This window comes from Nycticebus coucang, chromosome 2, assembly GCF_027406575.1.
Source record: "Nycticebus coucang isolate mNycCou1 chromosome 2, mNycCou1.pri, whole genome shotgun sequence".
Classification (NCBI taxonomy): Eukaryota; Metazoa; Chordata; class Mammalia; order Primates; family Lorisidae; genus Nycticebus; species Nycticebus coucang.
Window position 1 is genome coordinate 171,157,526 of NC_069781.1, and position 22,560 is coordinate 171,180,085.

General features: G+C 40.8%; 1 protein-coding gene across 1 annotated transcript in view; it reads left to right on the plus strand.

Moving 5' to 3' along the window:
• The window catches only part of HYDIN (HYDIN axonemal central pair apparatus protein), a 362,157-nt gene that overhangs the window by 104,809 nt on the left and 234,788 nt on the right, over window positions 1–22,560 (plus strand). The window contains exons 8-9 of the mRNA XM_053606972.1: window positions 9,561–9,762; window positions 16,433–16,616. Of these exons, the coding sequence (XP_053462947.1) occupies window positions 9,561–9,762; window positions 16,433–16,616 (386 nt within the window). The remainder of the gene's footprint in view (window positions 1–9,560; window positions 9,763–16,432; window positions 16,617–22,560) is intronic.

Sequence of the window (22,560 nt, forward strand, 5' to 3'; positions counted from 1 at the left end):
CTGCTGCTATGAATGGTTTTCAGTGACCAGAACCCATAACTTTCCATTAGTGAAAAATAGTAATGACTGCTAACGCCATTAATCATGAAGCTTTTCCACTCAGCTTTGATCACTGGCTTCTCATTTCACAAAGTAAGCATCGGATTGAGCTTTCTACGGCTGTTTGAAATATGAATTGATTTAAGGAGGGAAATTTACCATTCGCTGTTGGTAACAGTCTTCTTTGTACCTCCTCAAAGGATCCTCTGGAGGGAACAGCACTGACACTCCTCAGGGGAAGTGCTGACTCACATTTCTAACTTTTGTTTCTTCCTTCAGTTTCTGGCCCTCCACTGGATATATTCTTGATTGAATGCAGATAGGGGATTTCTTTGCTTTTTCTGACAATCAGAGTTTGACCCAGTGCTCTGGCAATTAAGGAGGTTGAGTATAAAGCTTCACTGATCCCTAATATTTTACTCATGAATGTCTTCCCAAATTCTCCCTTCCTTTCTCCCTCCCTCCTTCTCCCTGTGGGTGCCTGTGTGTTGTAAAGTCAAGTTTGTTTAGAGAGTTGATTTTACCCCAGAAATGATTTAGTTACCTTTTCATACAAAGATAATAAGAGTCTAAAATTGAAAAAGAACTGCAGTAACGTGATACCTTTTAACAAACTCATCCCTCCAGAAGAGACAGCAAAACAAAACCAAAAACGGAACAACTAGTATACTAATTCTATCATTTCAGTAAAACTGAGACATGAAAATACAATTTGACTCTTAAGAGACAAATGCTTAGCTGCTAAAGCTTTGCACTTTTCAAGGGTATTGAGAAATTAGATGTAACCTAAGGATTCAAAGACATTTTTATCAAACCTTTGGTCACTAGAATGAGAACTAGAAATAGGAGTACAGTGGGGTTTTTTCTTCAGCACCTGGCAAGGTTGCTCTTACCTTATAGGTGACATTACCCATTGGCATAATCAGGAAATAGAGCTGATACACTTATTCAGGATTGTTAAAGTATTATGTCTCTTACTGAGGAGGATATTCTTCTATTCAGGGATCAGAAGTTGGCAAGTAGCCTTTTTTTCCCAAAGATATGATGATATTTTATTATTAAGCATACACATGATCCTAATATCAGTGAAGCTTTATGATCATTTATATATTTCAGTAAACTTTCTAAAACCATGAAGCGTTTTTTTTCTTTGTAAGGGCCAATAAAGGAATACCAAAATATAGTAAGTAATTGAATGTAATATGATACTTTTCAGTTGAAATTGGTAAATAATATCTGTCTAAATATAGCTATGTAAACTTACCTGCATGAACTTGGTTTTAATTGTAGTTTATATTATATATAATTATAAATGTGTGTCATTATAATTTTAAAAATCAGCAAAACATATAGCTGACTGCCATAGGTCGGCTCTGCACACAAGTGATCGCGGGTTCCAGCCTCACCTGGGCCTGATAAAGAAAACAACAAAAAATTCCAAGAAACACCCAGCCTTTGTGGAGCGCAGTGCTCACACCTGTAATCCTAGGACTCTGGCAGGCTGAGGCAGGCAAGTTTGAGACCAGCTGAACAAGAGTGAGACCCCCCTCACTCTAAAAAATATATATATACATACACATATATATATACACACACACGGATGCCTGTGTCCCAGCTACTCACGAGGCTGAGACAAGAGGCTCACTTGAGCCCAAGAGTTTGAAGTTGTTGTGAGCTATGACACCACAGCACTCTGCCCGGGGCAACAGAGTGAGACTCTGTCTCCAAAAAAATAAATAAAAATCAGCAAAACATAGTTATCATAAAAGAAGCAAATGTTTTAGCCTGGCTTTAGAGGCAGTGGAGACATTACTTAGCCTACTTTTCTTTCCTTCATTTCTTCCTCTGAAGCTTAGATAGGTAGTAGCAGAAGGTTGGACACCCTGATTGTCAGGAACTGTTTGAAGAAGTGAGATGATATTTCCACAAATCCATAAGAAGTAAAGATTCTAAAATACCCGGTGTAGTAGTGAAAGGAACAGTAGAGGACATTTCTTTAACTGCCTTCCTTTTAGAGATAAGTAAACTGAGGCACGGAAATATTAAATGACTTTACAGCTAAGTGAAGCTGGGCCTTGAATCCAGGTCTTCGGGACCCCCCGAGGCTAGCAGACTTACTGCAGTCCTACACTGCCTTTTGTGCAGATTAGCAGCACAGGTTTTGGCATTGCCACTGACGTGTTGAGTGAGCTCAGTCAAGTTGCTTAATTTAAAGCACAAAGAAAAATCTTCCAAAGTTTGGCTCAGCAGTTCACTACAGCGGTGAATTTGACCTAGCTGTGGCCAAGTAATGAGAAACATTTTTTTCATCAACTTGTTATGAAAATCTATGGCCCCACTCCTACGTATTGTTCAGTGTCCTCCCTTGTCTGGAAGTGTGGTGAGACGTATTGTGTACATAGCTAGCTGTGCATTTATTTTTGTAAAGTCAGTTTTGTTCATATTTGGTTTTGGTTGATTGATAGCAGCAAAACTGGCAAGAAGCAATAAGACCTTCCAGAAATATATCTTTACTGGGATGTAATAAATGACTGTGTCTAACCCCATCAACAATGATTGTGGCATTCAACCCCAGAAACCGAAAAAGGAACCAGCTAGGAACGGGTATTCCAAGGGCACAAAAAATGCTAATGTTGAGACACAGGCTCCTTATTCATTCGCAGGGGCATGGCACCACTTCCATCCTATCAGTCTTCTAAGTAGTTAAGGGCCGGGGACACTTTTTAAGGTTGTCTTTATTCAAGTGGGTGCAAAAACCAAGTACTTCAACAGCATGGGGTAAAGAGGGAGAGTTATTGCTTCCTTCACTTTGTGGATCTGATGATTTTTGGAAGATAGGGGTGAAAAAAATCAATATTAAATGGTCTTGAAAAATATATAATAGCTTTTGCTATATTTCAGGGAAGGAAGACTTTTGCAGTGAGCAACTGAAATTGATGACATTAGTCTCTCTGAACCCCTAGATTTGTGTGAAATAAGCCTTGGGATTTTTTTTTCACTGATTAATTTTTTTTTAATGAAATATTTCAGATGACCACAAAGGTACACAGAATAATGTAATTGACACCTTGTTTAACACAGCTCAACGTTTTGCCGTAAACATTTATTTTTAGGGTTTTATCTTTTTGATAATTAAACTGATTACAGGCTTAAAGTCACCTTGTTGCCTTTTCCTGATCTACTTTCTGTATCTTACACCTCAGAGGAGCTGCATTTTATGCTATTCTTACGGATTTACTTATCATAAACAATATATAGTATTGAGCAGTATTAAATTTCACATAATGGTATCATACCGAACATAGATAGCATTCTCCAACTAGCTTTTTTCATTCAACGTTGTTCTAAAGATTTAAACATGTGAATACACATTATTCTGATGAATTTTAGCAATCTGCCACATTCCAGTATGTGGAAACTGAATATCTAGGCTGTTCCTCATTATTTGCTATCACAAAATGGTATGTTGAGCATCTTTGTACAATGTTGCGTGGCTGTGCAAGATTTTCCTTTAGGATAAATCCTTCAAGTACCATTGCAATTTTATGCTGAGCTTTACTGGATACTAAATAGGTCTGTCAGGTGGTTTCTGCTCATTTATGCTTTCATCAAAAGTATATGAAAATTCTTGTTTTTCCACATTCTTGCAAATGTATTACCAAAAAAAAATATTGTCGAACGGTTTGATTTTTGTTTGTCAGTCTGGTGGTCGTGAAACGACTGGATCTTATTTCATTTCATATTTTATTGCTGGTGCTATCTGGCAGCTTTACGTGTAATTGGAGGCTCAGTGTTCTTTTTTACATGTAAGGTTTAGATGGGTAATGTAATCATATGTCTGAGAATTAAAGCGACATTTTAGAAGCGTATCTGAAGGTCTTGCTTCCATGCTGCCCCCTTCTCCCTGTCCCCTTCCCATTTTAGGACTCTCTCATATACCCTTCCCATGGTTTTCTGCTAATAAATGCAAACGTGGATTCATATTCTTATTTTCCCTTCTTATACACAATAATGCACTATATATATTACTCTATACCCTCATGTTCCCACTTAATCATGTTTGTTGGGGCTCTTTCCTTATCACTGTGTCACCGTGTACTTTTACACGTAAACAGTATTCCTGTCTACAGACATGTACCACTGCCACTGAGGTAGCACAGGTTATTTTAGCAGTCTTCTCTCTCTCTTTTTTTTTTTTTTTTTTTTTTTTGCAGTTTTTGGCCTGGGCTGGGTTTGAACCCACCACCTCTGGTATATGGGGCCAGCACCCTACTCCTTTGAGCCACAGGCACCACCCCTCTTTTTTGTTTTTTTTAAGATTTTTTTTTTTTTTTATTGTTGGGGATTCATTGAGGGTACAAAGAACCAGGTTACACTGATTGCTTGTGTTAGATATAGACCATCATATAATAGTGTTCTGCCCCCAAAAGGTGAACCACCACCCCCCGTGATCCCCCTACCCTCTCCCCCCTTCCCTCTGTCTGCTCTCCCTATCCCCCATCCCCCACCATGAGCTAGGTCATTAATTGTCCTCATATCAGAATTGAGTACATAGGATTCTTGTTTCTCCATTCTTGTGATGCTTTGCTAATAATAATGTGTTCCACTTCCATCCAGGTTAATACAAAAGATGTAAAGTCTCTGTCTTTTTTAGTGGCTGAATAGTATTTCATGGTATACATATACCACAGCGTGTTAATCCATTCCTGGGTTGGTGAGCATTTAGGCTGTTTCTACATTTTGTAAATTGAGCTGTGATAAACAGTCTAGTGCAAGTGTCCTTATGGTAAAAGGATAAGATACTTTGGCTGTTCAAACTCTGTTGTTAGGTGGTGGCTCACACCTGTAATCCCAGGACTCTGGGAGACCAAGGCAGATGGATTGCTTGAGCTCAGGAGTTCAAAACCAGCCTGAGGCAGAGCAAGACCCTGTCTCTGAAAAACATAGCCAAGCATTGTGGTGGGTGCCTGTAGTCCCAGCTACTGGGGAGGCTGAGGCAAGAGAATCACTTTAGAGTGAGGTTGCTAAGAGTTTGAGGTTGCTGTGAGCTATGACACCATGGCACTCTACCCAGGGTAGAGTGTGACTCTGTCTCAAAAAAAAAAAAAAGGGAATAATGCATTAATAAATACCCTCAATCTTATTCTGGCTCATCTATAGGATAAATTCTTAGAAGTAGACAAGAGGGTAAATAGTTTTGTAATCAAATATTTGTAAATATTTGACCTATGTTGCTTGGTTGACTCCATGGGGTAGGCAAGAGTGGTGCCATTTTGCATTTCCACATCAATGTCAGAATGCCTTTTACCTGCAGTCTTTAAGTATGTTCTCAAATGTTTATCATTCAGATATTGGGGAGGTGGCATATAAGTATATCTTTATTTTCATTTATTATGAGTGAAGTTGAGCATTTTTATGCATATGAGTGACTTTTTTTGCAACCCTATACAATTCTATTGGATTGTCATTGATTTCTAACAGATGTTTATTTATACAATTGACCCTTGACCAACATGAACTTGAATTCTGTGCATATACTTAGGTGTGGATTTTTAAAAATAAAAGTTACAAAAAGTGCACCTGTCCCTCCTGTCTCTTCTTCCACTCCTCCTACCTTTTCTCCCTCTGACAACCAGGACGGCGAAACCAACCCCTCCCCTTCCTCCTCACCTATTCAACATGGAGATGATGAGAATAATGACCTTTATTAAAATCCACTTCCAATTAATAAATAATACATTATCTCTTCCTTATTACTATCTTAATGACATTTACCTTTCTCTAGATTACCTTTTTTGTAAGGATACAGCATATAATACATATAACATAGCATACACCAAGTCTTCTAACCAATAGTGGGCTAAGTTTTGGAAAAGTCAAGTTTTACATGGACTTTCAACTGTGCAGGGAGTCAGCACTCTTAACCCCCATGTTGTTTAAGAGTCAACTGTGTATTTAATTTCTTTGTCTCAGGTTTGAGTTGCAAATATGTTCCCAGTCTTTTGTCTTTGCTCATGGAGTTTTATGGCATACAAAATTTCTTTCTCATTTTTTTTTTTTTTTTTTTTTTGTAGAGACAGAGTTTCATTTTATTGCCCTCAGTAGAGTGCCGTGGCGTCACACAGCTCACAGTAACCTCCAACTCCTGGGCTTAGGCGATTCTCCTGCCTCAGTCTCCCAAGCAGCTGGGACTACAGGCGCCCGCCACAACGCCCGGCTATTTTTTTGTTGCAGTTTGGCCGGGGCTGGGTTTGAACCCGCCACCCTCGGTATATAGGGCCAGGGCCCTGCTCACTGAGCCACAGGCGCCGCCCCTTCTTTCTCATTTTTAAGTAATCAAGCTTCTTAATTTTTTTTTAGAGGAACCTAGATTTTGAATCATAGTTGGAAGCCTTTCCCCTCTCTAAAGCTACAAAGAAATTCTCCTCTGTATGTTCTACATATTACTTCATATTGAACATGTAAATACTTGATTCACTTGACATTTATTCTGGCATGAGATATGAGGTACATTATTCCATATGGTTATGAAGTTGTCCCAGTGACTTTTTTTTTTTGTTACAAAGTTAACCTTCATATCAGTGATTTGAGATGCCTTTAATATACTAGATTCCAATGTGTATTTGAGTCTGTTTTTACTTTTTATTCTGTTCCATTGACCTGTCTCTTTATGCACTGGTATTGTGCCACTTTAGTTACTGAGTCTTTACACTGTGTTTTAATTCTATCAGTTCCTATTTAATAGACTTCTTAAAAAATGTGTTTTGAATGTTTTCAGGTTCTTTTTCCAGCATCTATAGAGCTCATATCATTTTTACCCTTAGATCTATTGCTACAATAATAGATTTTCTAATAGTGAGTCATCATTGTGTTCCTGAAATAAATTCTACTTGGTTATGAAGTATCACTTTTAATATGCTAATTTTTTATTCAGGATTTTTACATTGATATTCAGAAGTTCAGTTGGCCTATTTGTTTTTGTCTTTGTCAGATTTTAATAACAGTGTTTTCACTGAAAAATACAATGTTGGAAATTAATAAATAATTGTATAAATTTATCAGCAGAAAAGATGTACCAGAAGATAGGATTAGTGAACCTAAAGAAAATTTAAACTGAAGCACAAAGAGAAACAAAAAAAGGGGGTGGTCCATTCATGGGTCGATGGACACTTGGGCTTCTAGCATACCATGGAATATTATGCAGCCTTAAAGAAAGATGGAGACTTTACCTCTTTCATGTTTACATGGATGGAGCTAGAACATATTCTTCTTAGCAGAGTATCTCAGGAATGGAAGAAAAAGTATCCAATCTACTCAGCTCTACTATAAAGCTAAATTATAGCTTTCACATGAAGGCTATAACCCAACTATAGCACAAGACTATGGGGAAAGGACCAAGGAAGGGGAAGGGAGGGGGGAGGTTTTGGTGGAGGGTAATGGGTGGGGGCACATCTACGGTGCATCCTAGAGTGGGTACAGGCAAAACTTACTAAATGCAGAATACAAATGCCTACATACAGTAACTAAGAAAATGCCATGAAGGCTACGTTGAACAGTTTGATGAGAATATTTCAGATTGTATATGAAACCCACACATTGTACCCCTTGATTGTACACAGCTATGATTTAACAATAAAAATAAATAAATTTTTAAAAAAGGGGGGATGGGGGAAGAGCAGAGAAGAAAAAAAAAACCATGTGAGACACAGTCAAAAAGTCAACATAAAACTCTTGCATTCACATATCAACATCAGTGTTACTAGAGTCTCAGAAGTAGAGGAGAGAAAGAATGTGGTAAAAATATTTAACTGGGTATTTTTCAAACATAATGTATGACATTAATCCATACGTTCACAAGGCTCAGCAAGTCTGTGGTGGTACAAATACAAAGAAAATCAAATTTAAGCATTTTGGTTAAAATGCTGAAATCTAAAGCAAAGACATGAAAATAGAAAAAGGAAATACCATTTCCATTGACCATCTGTCAATGGCCACTAAATTCAAGGTTGAAATTCTCTGTAAGACATAGGCTATTCCAGCATGGTATGTAACTCTGTACTAAGGCTAATCTACTTCCATTTCACCTTCACTTTTAAGTATTAACTTATCATGGGGAAGGTTTTCTTTCTGGCTTAAGCCAATGACTATGTGGAAGGTGCTCAACATAATCCATAATTTAAAATATGAAAATTAAAGTAATGAGTTTTCACTCATCAGAGTGTTAAATTTCACTCATCACAAAGTTTAAAAGTTGACAAGAGTGCATACCTTTCTTTTGGGAGGTATGTACATGAAGATAATGACAGTTCTTACCTTTAAAAAGTGGGCTTGGGATTAGTGAAGGGAGGAAGATAGTTTCATATGTGCTTTTATAGTACTTGAAATCTTGGCATGACAATGAACTTTTTAATAAAAATCTTAATTTTTAGTGTCAAGTACCTGGATACTTATTTTTCTTGAAAGTTTAGGGAAGTTCTCTGTATTCAAAGTGATAGAGCCTAAAGAACATTTAAAATATTTAAAGGGTTGTCAATTTACTGATTGGCAGTTTTGTTCATACAATAATGAAATAGAAATGTTTGCTACAAAATAAGGTGCAAGTAATTATGCTCTCTGGGTTCTGATTAAAACTTTTGCATCACAGAACAACAAAACATTCACAGTATTTAAGTATTTCCTTTTTCTAGTTTGGTGTCAGAATAATATACCTGCTGTTGCTTTGCAAACTATAAATAGAATATAGTTTGTGTCTTCTTGAAAGCCCAGGGGCCTCACTTACACAACTAGAATGAAGGCAATTGGTGCTTCTTGAGTAAACTCAAGGGTTTAAATTTCTATAGTGAATAAAGATGCTCATAATTTATTCACAGTTTTTAATTTTAAATATAATTTTTATCTATTTTTGCTTTCTTTTTGTGTAACCATTACCTAGACATGGCAGATGCTTATGTATTTGTGTGCTGATGTGTTTTGTTTTTGTTTTAACTGCTGTCGTTTAAGGATATAGTAGCTTTTAAATAGTTAATGTTCTATGTTTGAAGTTATTGAATTTTCCTTCCTGGTCCCTGTTCTTGATTGGATCTAAATCCTTTCATGCTGAGCATCTCTTCCCAGGTATACCTGAATATCACTAATATTTTAAGAATCACTAACCCATGCAGGAGCTAAAGATGAGGCCTATGGTTGTAATTCTAGAACTCAGTTGCATTCCTGGTCATGCTATAGAATTGAATACTTATTTGCAAAGAAGAAAAAGTCTTAGAACACCCATCGCAACAATTCATATTTCATATATTTCTTGCAATGTCCAAGCAAGATAGTTTGATTTTCTGTAACTGCACCAAGCATAATATCTAAGTTTTTGATTTTGTCTCATCTCTGGCTTGATGGGGGTGAGGGCGAAAGAATGAATTGCCTAATGCTTGTCCTACATTGCCTAACTTCAACTTGGAAAAAAAATAGCCCAGGAATGTCATTCTAGAATAAATCTTGAAGTATGTTTGTGCTTGGTTAATTTCTAGGTGAGAAAGTGTTTGTATCTCTCTATGGAGCTGCCATAGACATGAATATAAGGCTGGATAAGAATTCTTTGATCATCGAGAAAACTTACATAACTCTGGCCAATCAGCGAACTGTAACCATTTACAACCGCAGTAACATCATTGCCCATTTCCAGTGGAAGATATATGCTACCCAGGATGAAGAGGACAGAGAAAAGCTTAGGTTTGTAACAAAAATCACTTATATGCAGTGATTTTAGGGGGCGTGTAAGACTCAGTTATTATAAAAAATCAGTGACCTTTATAGTAAATTTTTAACCAACTTAAAAAGTTTTATAACTTGCTTCCAGCTCTTTTGGAGCTGCTGATTTAAAATATCTGGAAGAGAATGTTGTCCATCCTCAGGTAATCTTACCCTGGTTAGAATTTAGCAGTATTGGAACTCCTCGCTTTTAAAAGACCAATGCATCATTCTTCACTTCTCAAAATGAGTCTATACATCTGTATTTCTTTTGATAACCCTAATCAAGTTGATCATCTTTCATAAAGAGTTTCTAAAAACAGTCTCTTTTGGATTGATGTCAATGTAGAAGTTTTTTTTTCTTTTTTTTCAGTGAAAAGATATTTCCAGAAAACATGAAGAATGAGGGAAAAGAAGGGCTTAGATGTAATGGCTTTCATATTCTTGGTTTTAGTAGCATTGCTCAATCTGTACAAGCCTTATAATTTAATAATGATTTCTCATTGCTGTCTTTAATATTCTGCTTTTTAAAACACTGCTTTTGACAAGTCGAGAGAATTAATAAATGTAAAACCGGACTGTTTTAACTTGACTAATCTCATCACTGTTCAATTTCAAACATTTCTTTTTACGGAATCCATCCTTGCCTCTTTTTAAACTCCATTTTCATTTTTATCTCCTTCCAACCTCCGCGAATTAACACTTTGCTACTTTCATTAGAATTTATTTCAGGCTTTTTTATTTGCCTCTCCATTCTCATTAAAGATTAGTCCCAGGAAGCTTCAAAGCTTTGTTTAAAACCAAGTTGGTATGTGATAAAAATAAAAGTCTTAGGTCCATGAAAACCAGACAGAAACCCGCCTCGTGTGCTGTCCCTAATTGAATCAGAAGGAGCTCTGAGGACGAGAGGACACAGTGGGCCAGGAGCTTTGTCATCCAGACAATGAGCTTTAATCACTGGATCACCACTGTGCCATCTTTAAAAAGTGAGAAAAGAAAAACCTTTCCCGCCTAAAAACTTCATCTGCTCTCATGGCATGAGAACACCCATGGTTTTAAAAGGCAAGAGGAAAGGGGCTCGTGCACTGAGTCCTGTGTCCCGATCCCCCAGCTCACGTGTCATTACCAGCAATCAAACTGGCCCAAACACGTTTGAAAATAAAGTGAGAGAGGACGTAGGAATATGGAGTGTGAACGAGCAGTGGATAGGAGGAGTGTGTCACTACCACACCCCTGGCTCAGCCTTCGGGGAGGAGGAGAGCATGTTATGAGAGAGAAAGGCAGCTTTCATTTCAACTGTGTCTTTGACTATATAGCTAATATGTAATTGATGCCGTGCTAATGTCCAAAAGCACGAAGGAAGTTAATTTCAGCAGATAAACTCTAAAAAAATTAAAGCTAACTGTCATGAGAGATGTTAGAGAATATAATTTTAGCCACAGAGGACGGGCATTTCTTTTCTTTTTTCTCCACATCGCCGCTCTCAACACGCACACCCCTATCTCTCTAATATTGTCTTTTGAAACTCTTATTCTTCCTATTTTCTTGCATCATCTTTCTTTTACTACCTCACTTGTTCTTCCTATTATTTTTTCTGGAAACCTTTTTTATAACAAGGGGACAATATAGCGTAGCATTTTCACAGCCGTGATTGGAAGCCTAATATTGTCCTACAGGATCACAGCCCTCTTTTAAATTGCAGACTTGAAAAGTGACTTCAGATAAATAAGAATACTTTCGTTTTCACTTTGGATGGACTTTGAAACAGGACTTTCACGGAAGTCTTGTTTCTCCATACTGGACTGGTTTATCGAAGCAAAGAGTCTATTGAATGTGTGCCCCAGCCTTACCTCTGTCCCCTCTCCTGAGTGCCAGGAACCCAGGGCAAGGGAGGAAATGATGCTGGCTACACCTGATCTCTCGCCCATCTCTGGCTTGTTCCTTGATACATTCCCAAGCTTGCCACAACTTCCATATTATTAGCCATAAGTTCTTGTCCTTGAAGTACCTGCCATTAAATGCCCATCTTCTGGAAAAGCACGGCCAGAGACGTTGGCACTTGGCCAGACATTTATCTCCTGTCCCTGGAGAGCTGCCCCTCTGCAGGCTGTGGTGCTCTTGCTATGGGGTATAGGCCCCTCTTCGGCGTCACAGATTCCCAGGTTGTGTCCCAGGCCACACATCAATGACAGATAAAGCAGGATGTTCTTTGACAGCTTGCTTGCTGGCAGAGGTTTGGCCATCCTTGAAAAGCAGCAGCGAGATTTTTAGCTAGTAAGGGTGACTCCTCTCTTGAGTTCCCAGCAAGGCCTGAGCAGGTGTCCCTGGCATCACTCCTCCTGCATTTGACTCTCTTGCTTGTGATGGAAGCAACCTTTTTGTTTTCTCCTATTCGCTCATCATCCTCTGTAGTTAAAATAACAACAAAAAAGAGTAGAAAGAATGATTGACTTTGTTCCTAAGCTTGGAGCAGAGGGAACCTATCCCAAATGTGCTGATACATATTTCTGGAGACTAAAATTTCCCTTATCAGCACCCCGTGGATTTGAGAATAAACTTTCATATAAACTCTTAGTGAGACTCAAAAGTGTGCCCACAGGTCTGCTGGCAGCTACTTACAGCTTATCCTGAGGAATTCATCTCCAGGGGCTGAAAGTTGCTCAGAGGTCACTTTGAGAATAGACCCCCTTACGTCCTATTATAGCTGTCAGTTTCTCCTCCTCTCCTGTCTTAACTCAGCCAAAACTTGGACACCTCTTCTTCCAATGGAGGAATTTAAGCCCTAGAGTCCCTCTTCCTTCCTGGGAGTTTACCATTTCTGTTCTAGGAATGATGGCTTTTCTCTCCACCCATGTCAACATATTGGTACAAACTTTAGGACACACATCCAGGTTTGGGGACATAGGGCCCTTCCTCTGCTCCAGACTTTAGCAGTGAAGATGCCCCTCCGCCTAGGAAGAAGTTCTGGACTTAAAACTTTTCTTTTATTTTTAACTTTGGAATCAGATATAGGGACCTTTAAAAAATTTCCTTTCCTTCTCTCTCTTTTTGATGTTTTTCTGGGACTTGCAGAGAAATTAATCTCTTCAGAGATGGAGGCTGCATTCGTCCCAGCTTGCTTCCTCAACCTTGTCCTGAGGGATTTTGAAACATTCTGCAAAATTCTTTCACATTCATTCTCAAAACTCATCACGTTTACCTGGCACGGGCTTTAAGGATTTCTGCTCTCCTATTTCTCCAGCAAGGTCATGGTCATGGTCTCGGTAGCAGTTGGCTCTGATTCTAGATTTTCCCTGTATAAGAACTCATAGAATTATCCATGGAGCCCCCAAAGTGGGCACAGATTCACCACACAACATTTAGGTGCAGGGAATGACCCTTTCTCTAGATAAATCAGTTTAGTTGGGCTTTGAGCTTGCCACCTGGGTTGTAACAAACTTAATCTCAGTTATGCTTAGAGTCCCGTTCCCTTCCTAGGGCTGTACAAGAATGGAGCTACTGGAGAGGCAGAGGGCCCCTGGTCTTCAGTGTATGACAGTCATCACAGAGTAGCTACATGTTTGGGATCATATGGTTCATTTGAAGATGGAAGTCTCCCTTCATTCCATCCCAAGTGTGCGCCTGGGAGTTTTCCTTGCAGCTCTGAAGGCCGTGGTTCTCAGTTTTTAATCTTCTCAGCATCCATTACCAACTCTTGTGGAAGCTTTAAGGGAGCAGGGTGCAGGTCCTGAGCACCTCACAATAGGGGGCAGTACTGGTACGGCCTCGCTGTACCTGAGGCGCACACCCTCCCCACTGACTGCCGTCCCTAGGCGGCCCTGTCCTTGATGCCCGAAGGCTGCACAAGATGGTGCTGGCAGCCACCAGACCATTTGTAAATGAGTGTAAGTCCATGGTTTTATTAAAAGAGAAGGCTGATCTGCTGGTATGTGCTCCAAAGAGAGGGCTCCTCATCCTTAAAACAGAACTCCCTCTGAATGCAGGAAACCAAGACTACCAGCGGGGCAAGATGGCAGAAGGTAGACAGGTATGGGAAGCCCTGTTGGAGTCAAGGCCCTGAAGGTGGTGTCACACAGCTCCTCCGGGACGCTCGGTCAGGCCAAGAGAAAGACCTCTGGGGCCCTTCCTTCCCCCTCATGTCATACTGGCTGTTACTGATTCAGAGTCCCGCAGCAGGGGAGGAGAGCAGCCCCTGGGAGTCTTTCTTCTCTTCTGTTTTCTGGAGCAACAGCTGAGTTAATGCTTCACGTCAAGTACCATCCTTGTTCCTCGCGAGGCATTTTATTCATTCTTTTACATCCCCACAACTCCTCCAAAGGCAGCATTCTAATACATTAATGTGTATCTTTCATGTGAATCTGTTCTCACAAAATGTATATTGCTGTGTGGGAGGAAAGAGCTATGTGAGAGAGTGATGGTGTTGTGTGTGCGGCTTTTCTCCCTTTTTTCTCTAGGCTCTGTGTTCAAGATCACTTGGTGTCACTATATGTGTACATAACCCATTGCTTCTAGCTGCTGTGGACTGTGTCTTGTCGCACACCCCACACATTTCGCCTGGGCACTTCCCTGGTGATGACATCCCTGGGCTCAGGCCAGTGATTACATGTTAGAGAACCCTGGACAAATCTGTAGTTCTTCAGGCCGAGAATTGATTAACATTTAATTTTTAAAATGACTTGTTTTCCATTAAAAAAAAATACCATGAACTAATAAAATTTAGAAAACCAAGACAAGCACAAAATCAATTCTCATCCTTCCAATCCTTCCAATATTTTGCCGTCTCTAAATCTGTTCTTCTTTTCCAGTATGTTTTTTCTTTTACTTTTTTGTTATAAAATTGAGATTATGCCGTATATTTGTAACCTTTATGACTTTAAAATATTTCAGACATTTGAAAATACTGTTAAATCATTTTTAAATACTATTTTCATTGCTGCTTGCTATTCTCTTGAAACAAGGGCGTTCTAGGAGGCAGTGTGGCGTAGTAACTAGCACTGGAGGCTCCAAACTGCAAAAAGCCCTGCGTGAAGTCCAGGCTCCATGCTTTAGCTATACGATCTGGGGAGAGTGATTTAACCTTTCTGAGCCTCAGTTTTATCTTAAATGGAGATGATTCTTGTAGTAATAATCACTTCACAAGGTAGTTCTGAATATTAAATTACATGGTGCATGTAAAGAGTTTGCCAAGTACCCAATAAATGTCCTGTTTGATTCCCGGTTTTGTTTATCCAATGCTTCATTAGTTTATATCAGATTTACCCACTTTTATCTGGTGATCATTTCGGCATTTTAGTGAACATTTTTGTAGCAGTGTCTTTGTTTCCATCTGTAATTCATTTTAGAATTTACTCCTACAAGTGGAATTTTTTTGTTTCTAAGAGTATATAATGTATAAGCTTTTCAGATGGGAGTCAAGTAACAGAATATCAAATAAAAAAGAAAAGTGTTCCTCTCTCCTGTGGACCTTGCTCAGCCGGGCAGTAGGGAAGGACTGCTGCCGGGTACCTCACACACTGCTTCCTACTTGGCCATAAAAAACAAGCATCTAATGCTTTCTTCCCTAGAACCAGAACACAATGAGCCCATTTTGTTGACTTCTTTATGCTGTGTGACCAAAGGACCCTGAATGCACAGGCTATTAAAAAAGAGTTATTTGATAACACTGAGCTTATGGTTTGCAGGAAGTCATTTAGAAAATAGAGTTGAGGCAGGGAATACAGTGATCTTAATCTCCCACTCCACACTCACATTGCTAAATAATTTATCTCTAATGCCAGTATAATGTTGGGAACATGGTCGGATGTCCTGGGAGGAAACACAATTCAGTCTGCAAAGTTAAAGAGAAATGTGAACCCACCTCCGGGGACAGCGACGAGGATTGGGAAAAGCTGCTTTTCTCACTTATCACACTTGATATTAAAAACTAGAAGGAGAGAGAGGGGAAAGGTGTTTTTAGGTGTAGCTTGAGTATTCTGCAAACTTGACAGCTTGGTAATCACCTTCACTGGACCAAGGGAGAAAACTGGTATTTGTGGAGTACCAGCTTTGTCCCCGGAACCAGGGCCTTGATCACATTTAATTCTCAACACCTCTTTCTGCTGGAGGAGTTCCTGTTATTTCTAAGAGGAGAAGGCATTGAGGCTTAGATGAATCGGGTAACTCTCAAATTCACAGAGCTAGTAAAGAAATAGATTGGAGCATCGGTATACAAACCTAGGCCTTGCTGGCCCCAGTTGCTGTTCTCTGGTTAACTAAGAGATAAGAGTATCTTAAGGCTAAGCAAGTTTAAAAGGAAGGAAATTGTCCTTGCTGTGTGAGAGGCAGGCTAGATGTTCAATATTTTAAAATCTGCCTGGAAAATATTTTTCCAGATATACACAGGGGCTTAGAAGTAAACAAATGGGCATGGAGTGGAAAAGGAATCCAGGGCGGACTTCTTAAAGGAGGTGACTAAAGATGAGCAAACTGAGGCTCTGACAGTCTGAGGACTGAGCACAAGGTCACGGGCTAGTGTTACAGACTCAGGGCCAGCAGGAACTCCCCTGGCTGACAGGTGAGGACATCTCCAGGCAGATGGACCAGAGCAGAGCTCTTTACAAAGTTCTTCATGGGAGTGCCAAGATGGATTTGGCATTTCTTGTGTTTTCCTTAGAGTCTGCGATGATCTGATGAAGGAAGAAAAGGACGAGATGGACGAGTTTCTGGAAGAGTGCGTTATTGACCCTATACTCCGAGACCACCTTTCCATTCTCTCTCGCACCTTTCAGAATCAGAGGAGGCTGGTTCAGCAAGACAGACTGCTCTTCTTGAATAATGTTTTCACTTTTGAGCCCGTGGTGAGTACATAAATGAAACACGACCATACAGTAAAGATAAATGGGAGTGCAGGGCCTGTTTTGGTGAGAGTGCCCTCTCCGGAATTAGCATAAAGAGTAAAGAGTCCATCTCAAGAGCCTCATCATCATTTTGAGACATTGGGTAAAGGTCAATGGTAAGAATACTCATGGGTCACCTTTATAAGGTCACAGTTTCTGTGCACCAGGCACTGTGTTTAAATGCTTCATATATATTACCCAGTTTATCTCATTTGTGTATATATCTTACAACAACCCTAAAGATACAATTAGAACCCCATTCTACAGATGAGGAAATCGAGTGAAAGTTCATAACATGCTCAAGACCAAACAGCTAGTGTTGGTAGTTAGAAATCCATCCCTGGTGGCGCTCATAGCCACCAGTGGGTAGGGTGGCGCCCATAGTCTCATTGGGTAGGGTGCTGGCCATTTACACTGAAGCTGGGGTTCGAACCCAGCTGGAGCCAGATAAAACAACAATGATAACTGCAACAAAAAAATAGCTGGGCGTTATGGTGGGCGCCCTGTAGTCCCAGCTACTTGGGAGGCTGAAGTAAGAGAATTGCTTAAGCCCAAGAGTTTGAGGTTGCTGTGAGCTGTGATGCCATGGCACTCTACCCAGGGTGACAGCTTGAGACTGTCTCAAAAAAAATAAAAAAGAAAAGAAAAGAAAAATCCGTCCCCGAATAGCCCAACTATAAAGCAGGACATCTTGACCCCAGCGCTCTGACATTTGGGGCCAGCTAGTTCTTTGTGCCGGACATTGTAGGATGTCTAATGTGACTTCCACCCACCAGATGCTAGTGTGACAGCCAAAACTATCACCAAAAACTGCCAAAGTCACCTGGGCTGAAAACTGCTTTGTCTTTTTTTTTTTTTTTTTTGTAGAGACAGAGTCTCGCTGTACCGCCCTCGGTAGAGTGCCGTGGCGTCACACGGCTCACAGCAACCTCTAACTCTTGGGCTTGAGCGATTCTCTTGCCTCAGCCTCCCGAGCAGCTGGGACTACAGGCGCCCACCACAACACCCGGCTATTTTTTTTTGGGTTGCAGTTTGGCCGGGGCTGGGTTTGAACCCACCACCCCTCGGCATATGGGGCTGGCGCCCTACTCACTGAGCCACAGGCGCCGCCCCAAAACTGCTTTGTCTTTCCTTCACTCGGTGAATATGATTGACTGCATGGTCTGTACCAGACACGGTGCGTACCAAGCGTTCAAGAGCGAAACAGACATGGTCCTTGAGCTCACAGTCCATCTAGTGAGGGCTGCACCAGAATTGGAAAGGGCTGTGTCTGATTCCACAGATTAAGCTCCTAGCCACTCTACCCTACTGCCTTGAAACACCCACTGTCTGCCGGGCACCATGCTTTCTCCTTTCTGTGCATTCCCACACACTTGGGGTAGAGTGATGGGAAGGCAAAAACCAGCCCACAGCTGGGTAGAGCTGCCAAGTTGTGGTCATTTACACCAATTGGAGAAAAGACATTAGCACAAAGGCACATTGAAATACAAGGTCACTTCCAGGAAATGCCGCTGCCTCGTGCAGGCTTGTTTTCCTTATGTCTGCACTTGCAATGGTTATTCAAAGATAGACATGGAGAAGCGGTTCCATGGTTACGTGTGTTTGAGAAACACTCAGTTCGATATTGTCTGAAACGTTTTTTTGCTATAAGACTTCAGAGAGTCTTTAATATGAGTTTGAATTTAATGTGTTGCAAATCTGCAAGGAGCTCTCCCCTTGGAGACATGCCCTGGGGATGTCTTTGTGAATCACAGAGAAGACAGTGAGTGTACTAGAGGCCAAGCTGATCATCACAGGCCACGAAGTTAGAGGAGGCTTTCTGTGAGGAGACTCTGGTAGGTGTTGTGGGCAGGACTTTTGGAGAGTGAAACTGTAGGTGTGTATGGCATAGTTCATCCAAGGCTCCATGAATAGACTGGTTGGCTTGAAGTAAAGGTCCATTTAGGAAAATAAGGCTGTTGTAGGTTGAGGCTGAATCTTCTGTCATGGCAGAAGACTGTCTGGGGCTCAAGTGAGCAAAGGGATCTCCACATACGGTGGGTTAGACCAGCAAGAGGGTAAATGGAGACCAGGACCAAAAAGTGAAAAGAGGTCAATCCCAGAGATACTGGAAAGGTCAGGAAGGAATTACTGACCTCAGTGAGTGGCTGAGCTAGGCTGGGGCAGGGAAGAGCAGTGAGTCGTGGTCTTACTGGTAGGCTCCACACGATCCAGATCCTTCCCATATGGTACCAGACATCCAGGCCAACGACGGCTCCTTCTGGGCTTGGGGGCCTGGATCACAGACATGGTGGCCAGGAGGAGACAGGTGAGAGGCCTACAGGTGAGCCCTGTTTCTTTCTAATTTAGGAGCGAGACTAAGAACTCTATCAGATTTTCTTCTCCTCATACTTCCTTCCACAACCCAAAGCTTCATGATGGAGACATATGTGTGTTAAAATATGGCATTTAATGTGATTGTTTCTGAATTCCAGACAGAAACTGAATTAGGCCTTCTTATCACAAGGCATCTTTTCACCATTAGGAAGAAAAACATTTCAGTGATATTCAGAAATGGTACAGAAGTGGTATTTTTCAAATAAATGAGACTAATTTTATTTATATGTTTTATGCAGAAAAAATGCCAGAAATAGGAAGGGAGTAATAGTCACTTATAAAATAAATAGTCTTTATGAAATTTATCCTGATTTTGTCTTTTCCATACACTATTCAGTTTTTCTTCTCATAATAGTATTCATTAGCTGGTTCTTGACAGTTTTTGCAAAATGAAAATGAAGGCATGCAGCTTTCTAAAGTAATTCTAGTCCAAATAGCAGAACTCAGATTCAGTTACAGTGAATTATTTATTGACGTTAATTTCCATTTTTTTCTACTTAAGAACTATACTTTCTGCTAGTTTTACTTAAAAGCTGTTCTTATTTGTGCGTACAATATAATCTTACCACATAAATTATTTTTGAGGGTATATTATGGAAGATTCTGCCATTTCACTAGCTTCTTGACACAAATGTGAACCATGTGTGTTTTTTATTGTTGAGATTTTGGTTTTCTGATACAGGTAAATAAATGCTACAGTCTTAGATAAGAGAGTTGGGAAAAGATTTACAGGAAAATGAGATCTGAATTGACTATCCAAAGGAAGGATAAGATTTAATTAAGTGGAAAGGGAGAAGGGTAATGTTTCCAACTGGGGAAATTACAAAAGCAAAGAAAAAGAAAGCTGTTAGATTCCTGGTGTGTTAAATAATGATGAATAGACACGTTTCTGGTTGGAAGGAGAGTAGAGGAAGCCCAAGTTACCTGGCCAGCCTGCAGGCTATGTCCGCAGCATGGTCTTCTAGAAATGCAAGATTCCAGAGGTCATAATGCAAAACTCTTGCAGAAGAAGAGTTGTGTGGTCCAATAAGTTTGGGAAATACTGGCTCAAGAAAAGGCAAGTCCCCAAGTGCTAGAGTGCAAGAAGCTTCCCTGTGGCCACAGCCCTCTCCACAGAGTATCCCCCGGAGCCAGTGTTCTAAGGATCCCAGTTCAGCAAATGGAGCTGCCCGTGTCTGAGATTCACTTCAGGGTTTGGAGCAGGAGCAGGATGTGTTTAAGGGACTTAGTGGCTCCTCTGGGACCCACGTGTGGGTTGAATGGGAGGAGGTAGACAGAGGATAAGATGGCCAGGGCAGGTCCGGTGGGGAGACGGCACATCTCTATAGGCTGGACAGGGTAATCATGAGGGTGACGCTGACCCAGAACCACCCAGGGGTGGTTGGAAAGGAAAGGAAATGGCAGGTGTGAGAGGTGTCAAAAGGAAGACACTGGTGCTTTTGCATTGACTGGCCATTGATGGAGAGACCTGGTATGGAATTCTCAAAGCTGAACTGAATAGACAGGGAGCATGATGATGTCTGTGACAGGAGCCAACACATAGGAGGCCTGAAGTCCCAGCTTTGCTAACAGCAAATGTGACCTTCAGCCATTTGATCTCTCTTGGCTTCAGTTGCCTTGTACACAAACTCAGGGTACTGCAGGGAGGTCACTTTGTTCCTATTTAGCTCATGAATTCAGATTCTCCAATTTAGGATCAGACTCTGAGCTCCTTAAGGTCAAGGAGTGCCTTGTCCTCTTTGGAGCCCAGTGCCTGGCCCAGTTCCCAAAAATAGACAAATGACTAAGCGGACGTAAATCAACAAATGCCAGTGAGTTTATCGCTAAACGTGTTGAATTTGACATGACTACAGATGGCCAAAAAGTTTTGGGAGTGCAGAACTGAAATTTGTAGATGAGGATTCAGGACTGGAGGCAAGATTAGTGTGTGTGGAGGTCTTCACCGAAGCCAAGAAAAGTGATGGGAATTCTGAGAGCAAAGCTAAACAGGACAATTCTAGAGGGCCCAAGAGGACTTCCGGGTGCTCACCTTTAGAGGCCCCTCGGCTGGAGTAGAGGCCACAACTTCACAGAGAAGGCTCCAAGAGGCTCCATCAGCTGGGAGCCTGTCACAGCTCGTGTCCCCTATGTATCTGTCAAGCCTGGTTCTGCACCTTTCTGTACTGAAGGTCTCTCCTGAGTCTTGCCCACGATCCGCTCAGTTATGCTAAGGGGCGATTACTTACTTTCTGATGGTTGAGCTATGCATCAGTGATTAGTTTTTTCTTAGACTGTGATTTCTTTTAATTAGCTTCTTGATATGAATTGAGTTCACAGAAGAAGCAGAGAAGATTAGAGCCAAGCAGTGTCACCTCCTGATTTAATAATCACTCTCTAATTGGTATTCTGCTCAAAAAATAAAATTCAAAGGGCAGTGAAGAAGCTTAGAGACCACCTTGCTTTCTGAGGGACTCTTTACCTCTGTGTGCTGAAGAAGGTCATTGCTTTCAAACGAGGTAAACTTAAAAAGAAAAACAAAAGAACAAAATGTTATCTTATATTCTGAGAAATAAGATACATTTGCTTATTTTCTCAGAACTACATCTGTATCTCTTGCTTCTTCAAATGCATCAAGGCAAAACAAAAGATTAGTTTAGCTCCAGCTGAATTCTCTGCATGTTAAGCATTTCATGGGGACATAGTTCCTGTTTCAGAGGTTCTTTCGATTTAAAACAAGAGAGATTGAAGATCAAGAGATCAATTGCTGTCCCTCCATTGCCCAGAGGTGGTGATGGGTTTGAATTTAAATCAAATTTTGTTAATAACATCATGTAAGAAATGGTTTGACTCAATGCCATAAGAATGACAGACCCCCAAACTCCAGAACAGCAAGTTCCTACTCTGTCCTGCCACCTGCCACACACGTGGCCACAGGTTACTTCCCTTAGCTCACCCTCTTCTCACCATGTTCATCAAATGCTGGGCGGTGTGTCTGCTGCTCAAACCCTGAGGAGGTCGGCGCGGGCATTTCGGAGCTACAGCGGCTACAGAATCCCAGGCCTGCTTGTTTCCCTTTCTAGCCTGTGACCCTAACAGAGGGACGCTGGTAGCTGCTCCAGGGCACAGAAATGGGAGTTCATCTTCTGAGAGAGCCGGGAAGTGGTCATTGGTGGAGAAGGGGAGTAGGCGAGGACCCAGAATGACCACAGGGAGAAGGCAGTCCAGGACAGAGGGCTGGAAGGAAATTTTTTTAACCTTATTTGATAATTTACTAATATTCTAAAAGCAACCAACATTATTGTGATGTGTTATGACTATTTATATCAAGTTCCTCATTAGCCTAAATTTTTCCAGGTATTCCTTACCGAGGGAAGGTACTGGGTGCTGTAGAATACTGATCATTTCTTGAGCCACCTGCTTCCATGTGGGGTTTTTTGCCCTTTGGGAAAGAACTGCAAAATTGAGTCTATGGTGCATGTTTTGTGCCTTCCAGAAAAGCTAGTGGAATCGGCTACTTCAGAAATACAATATTCTATTGTACTAGATGGAC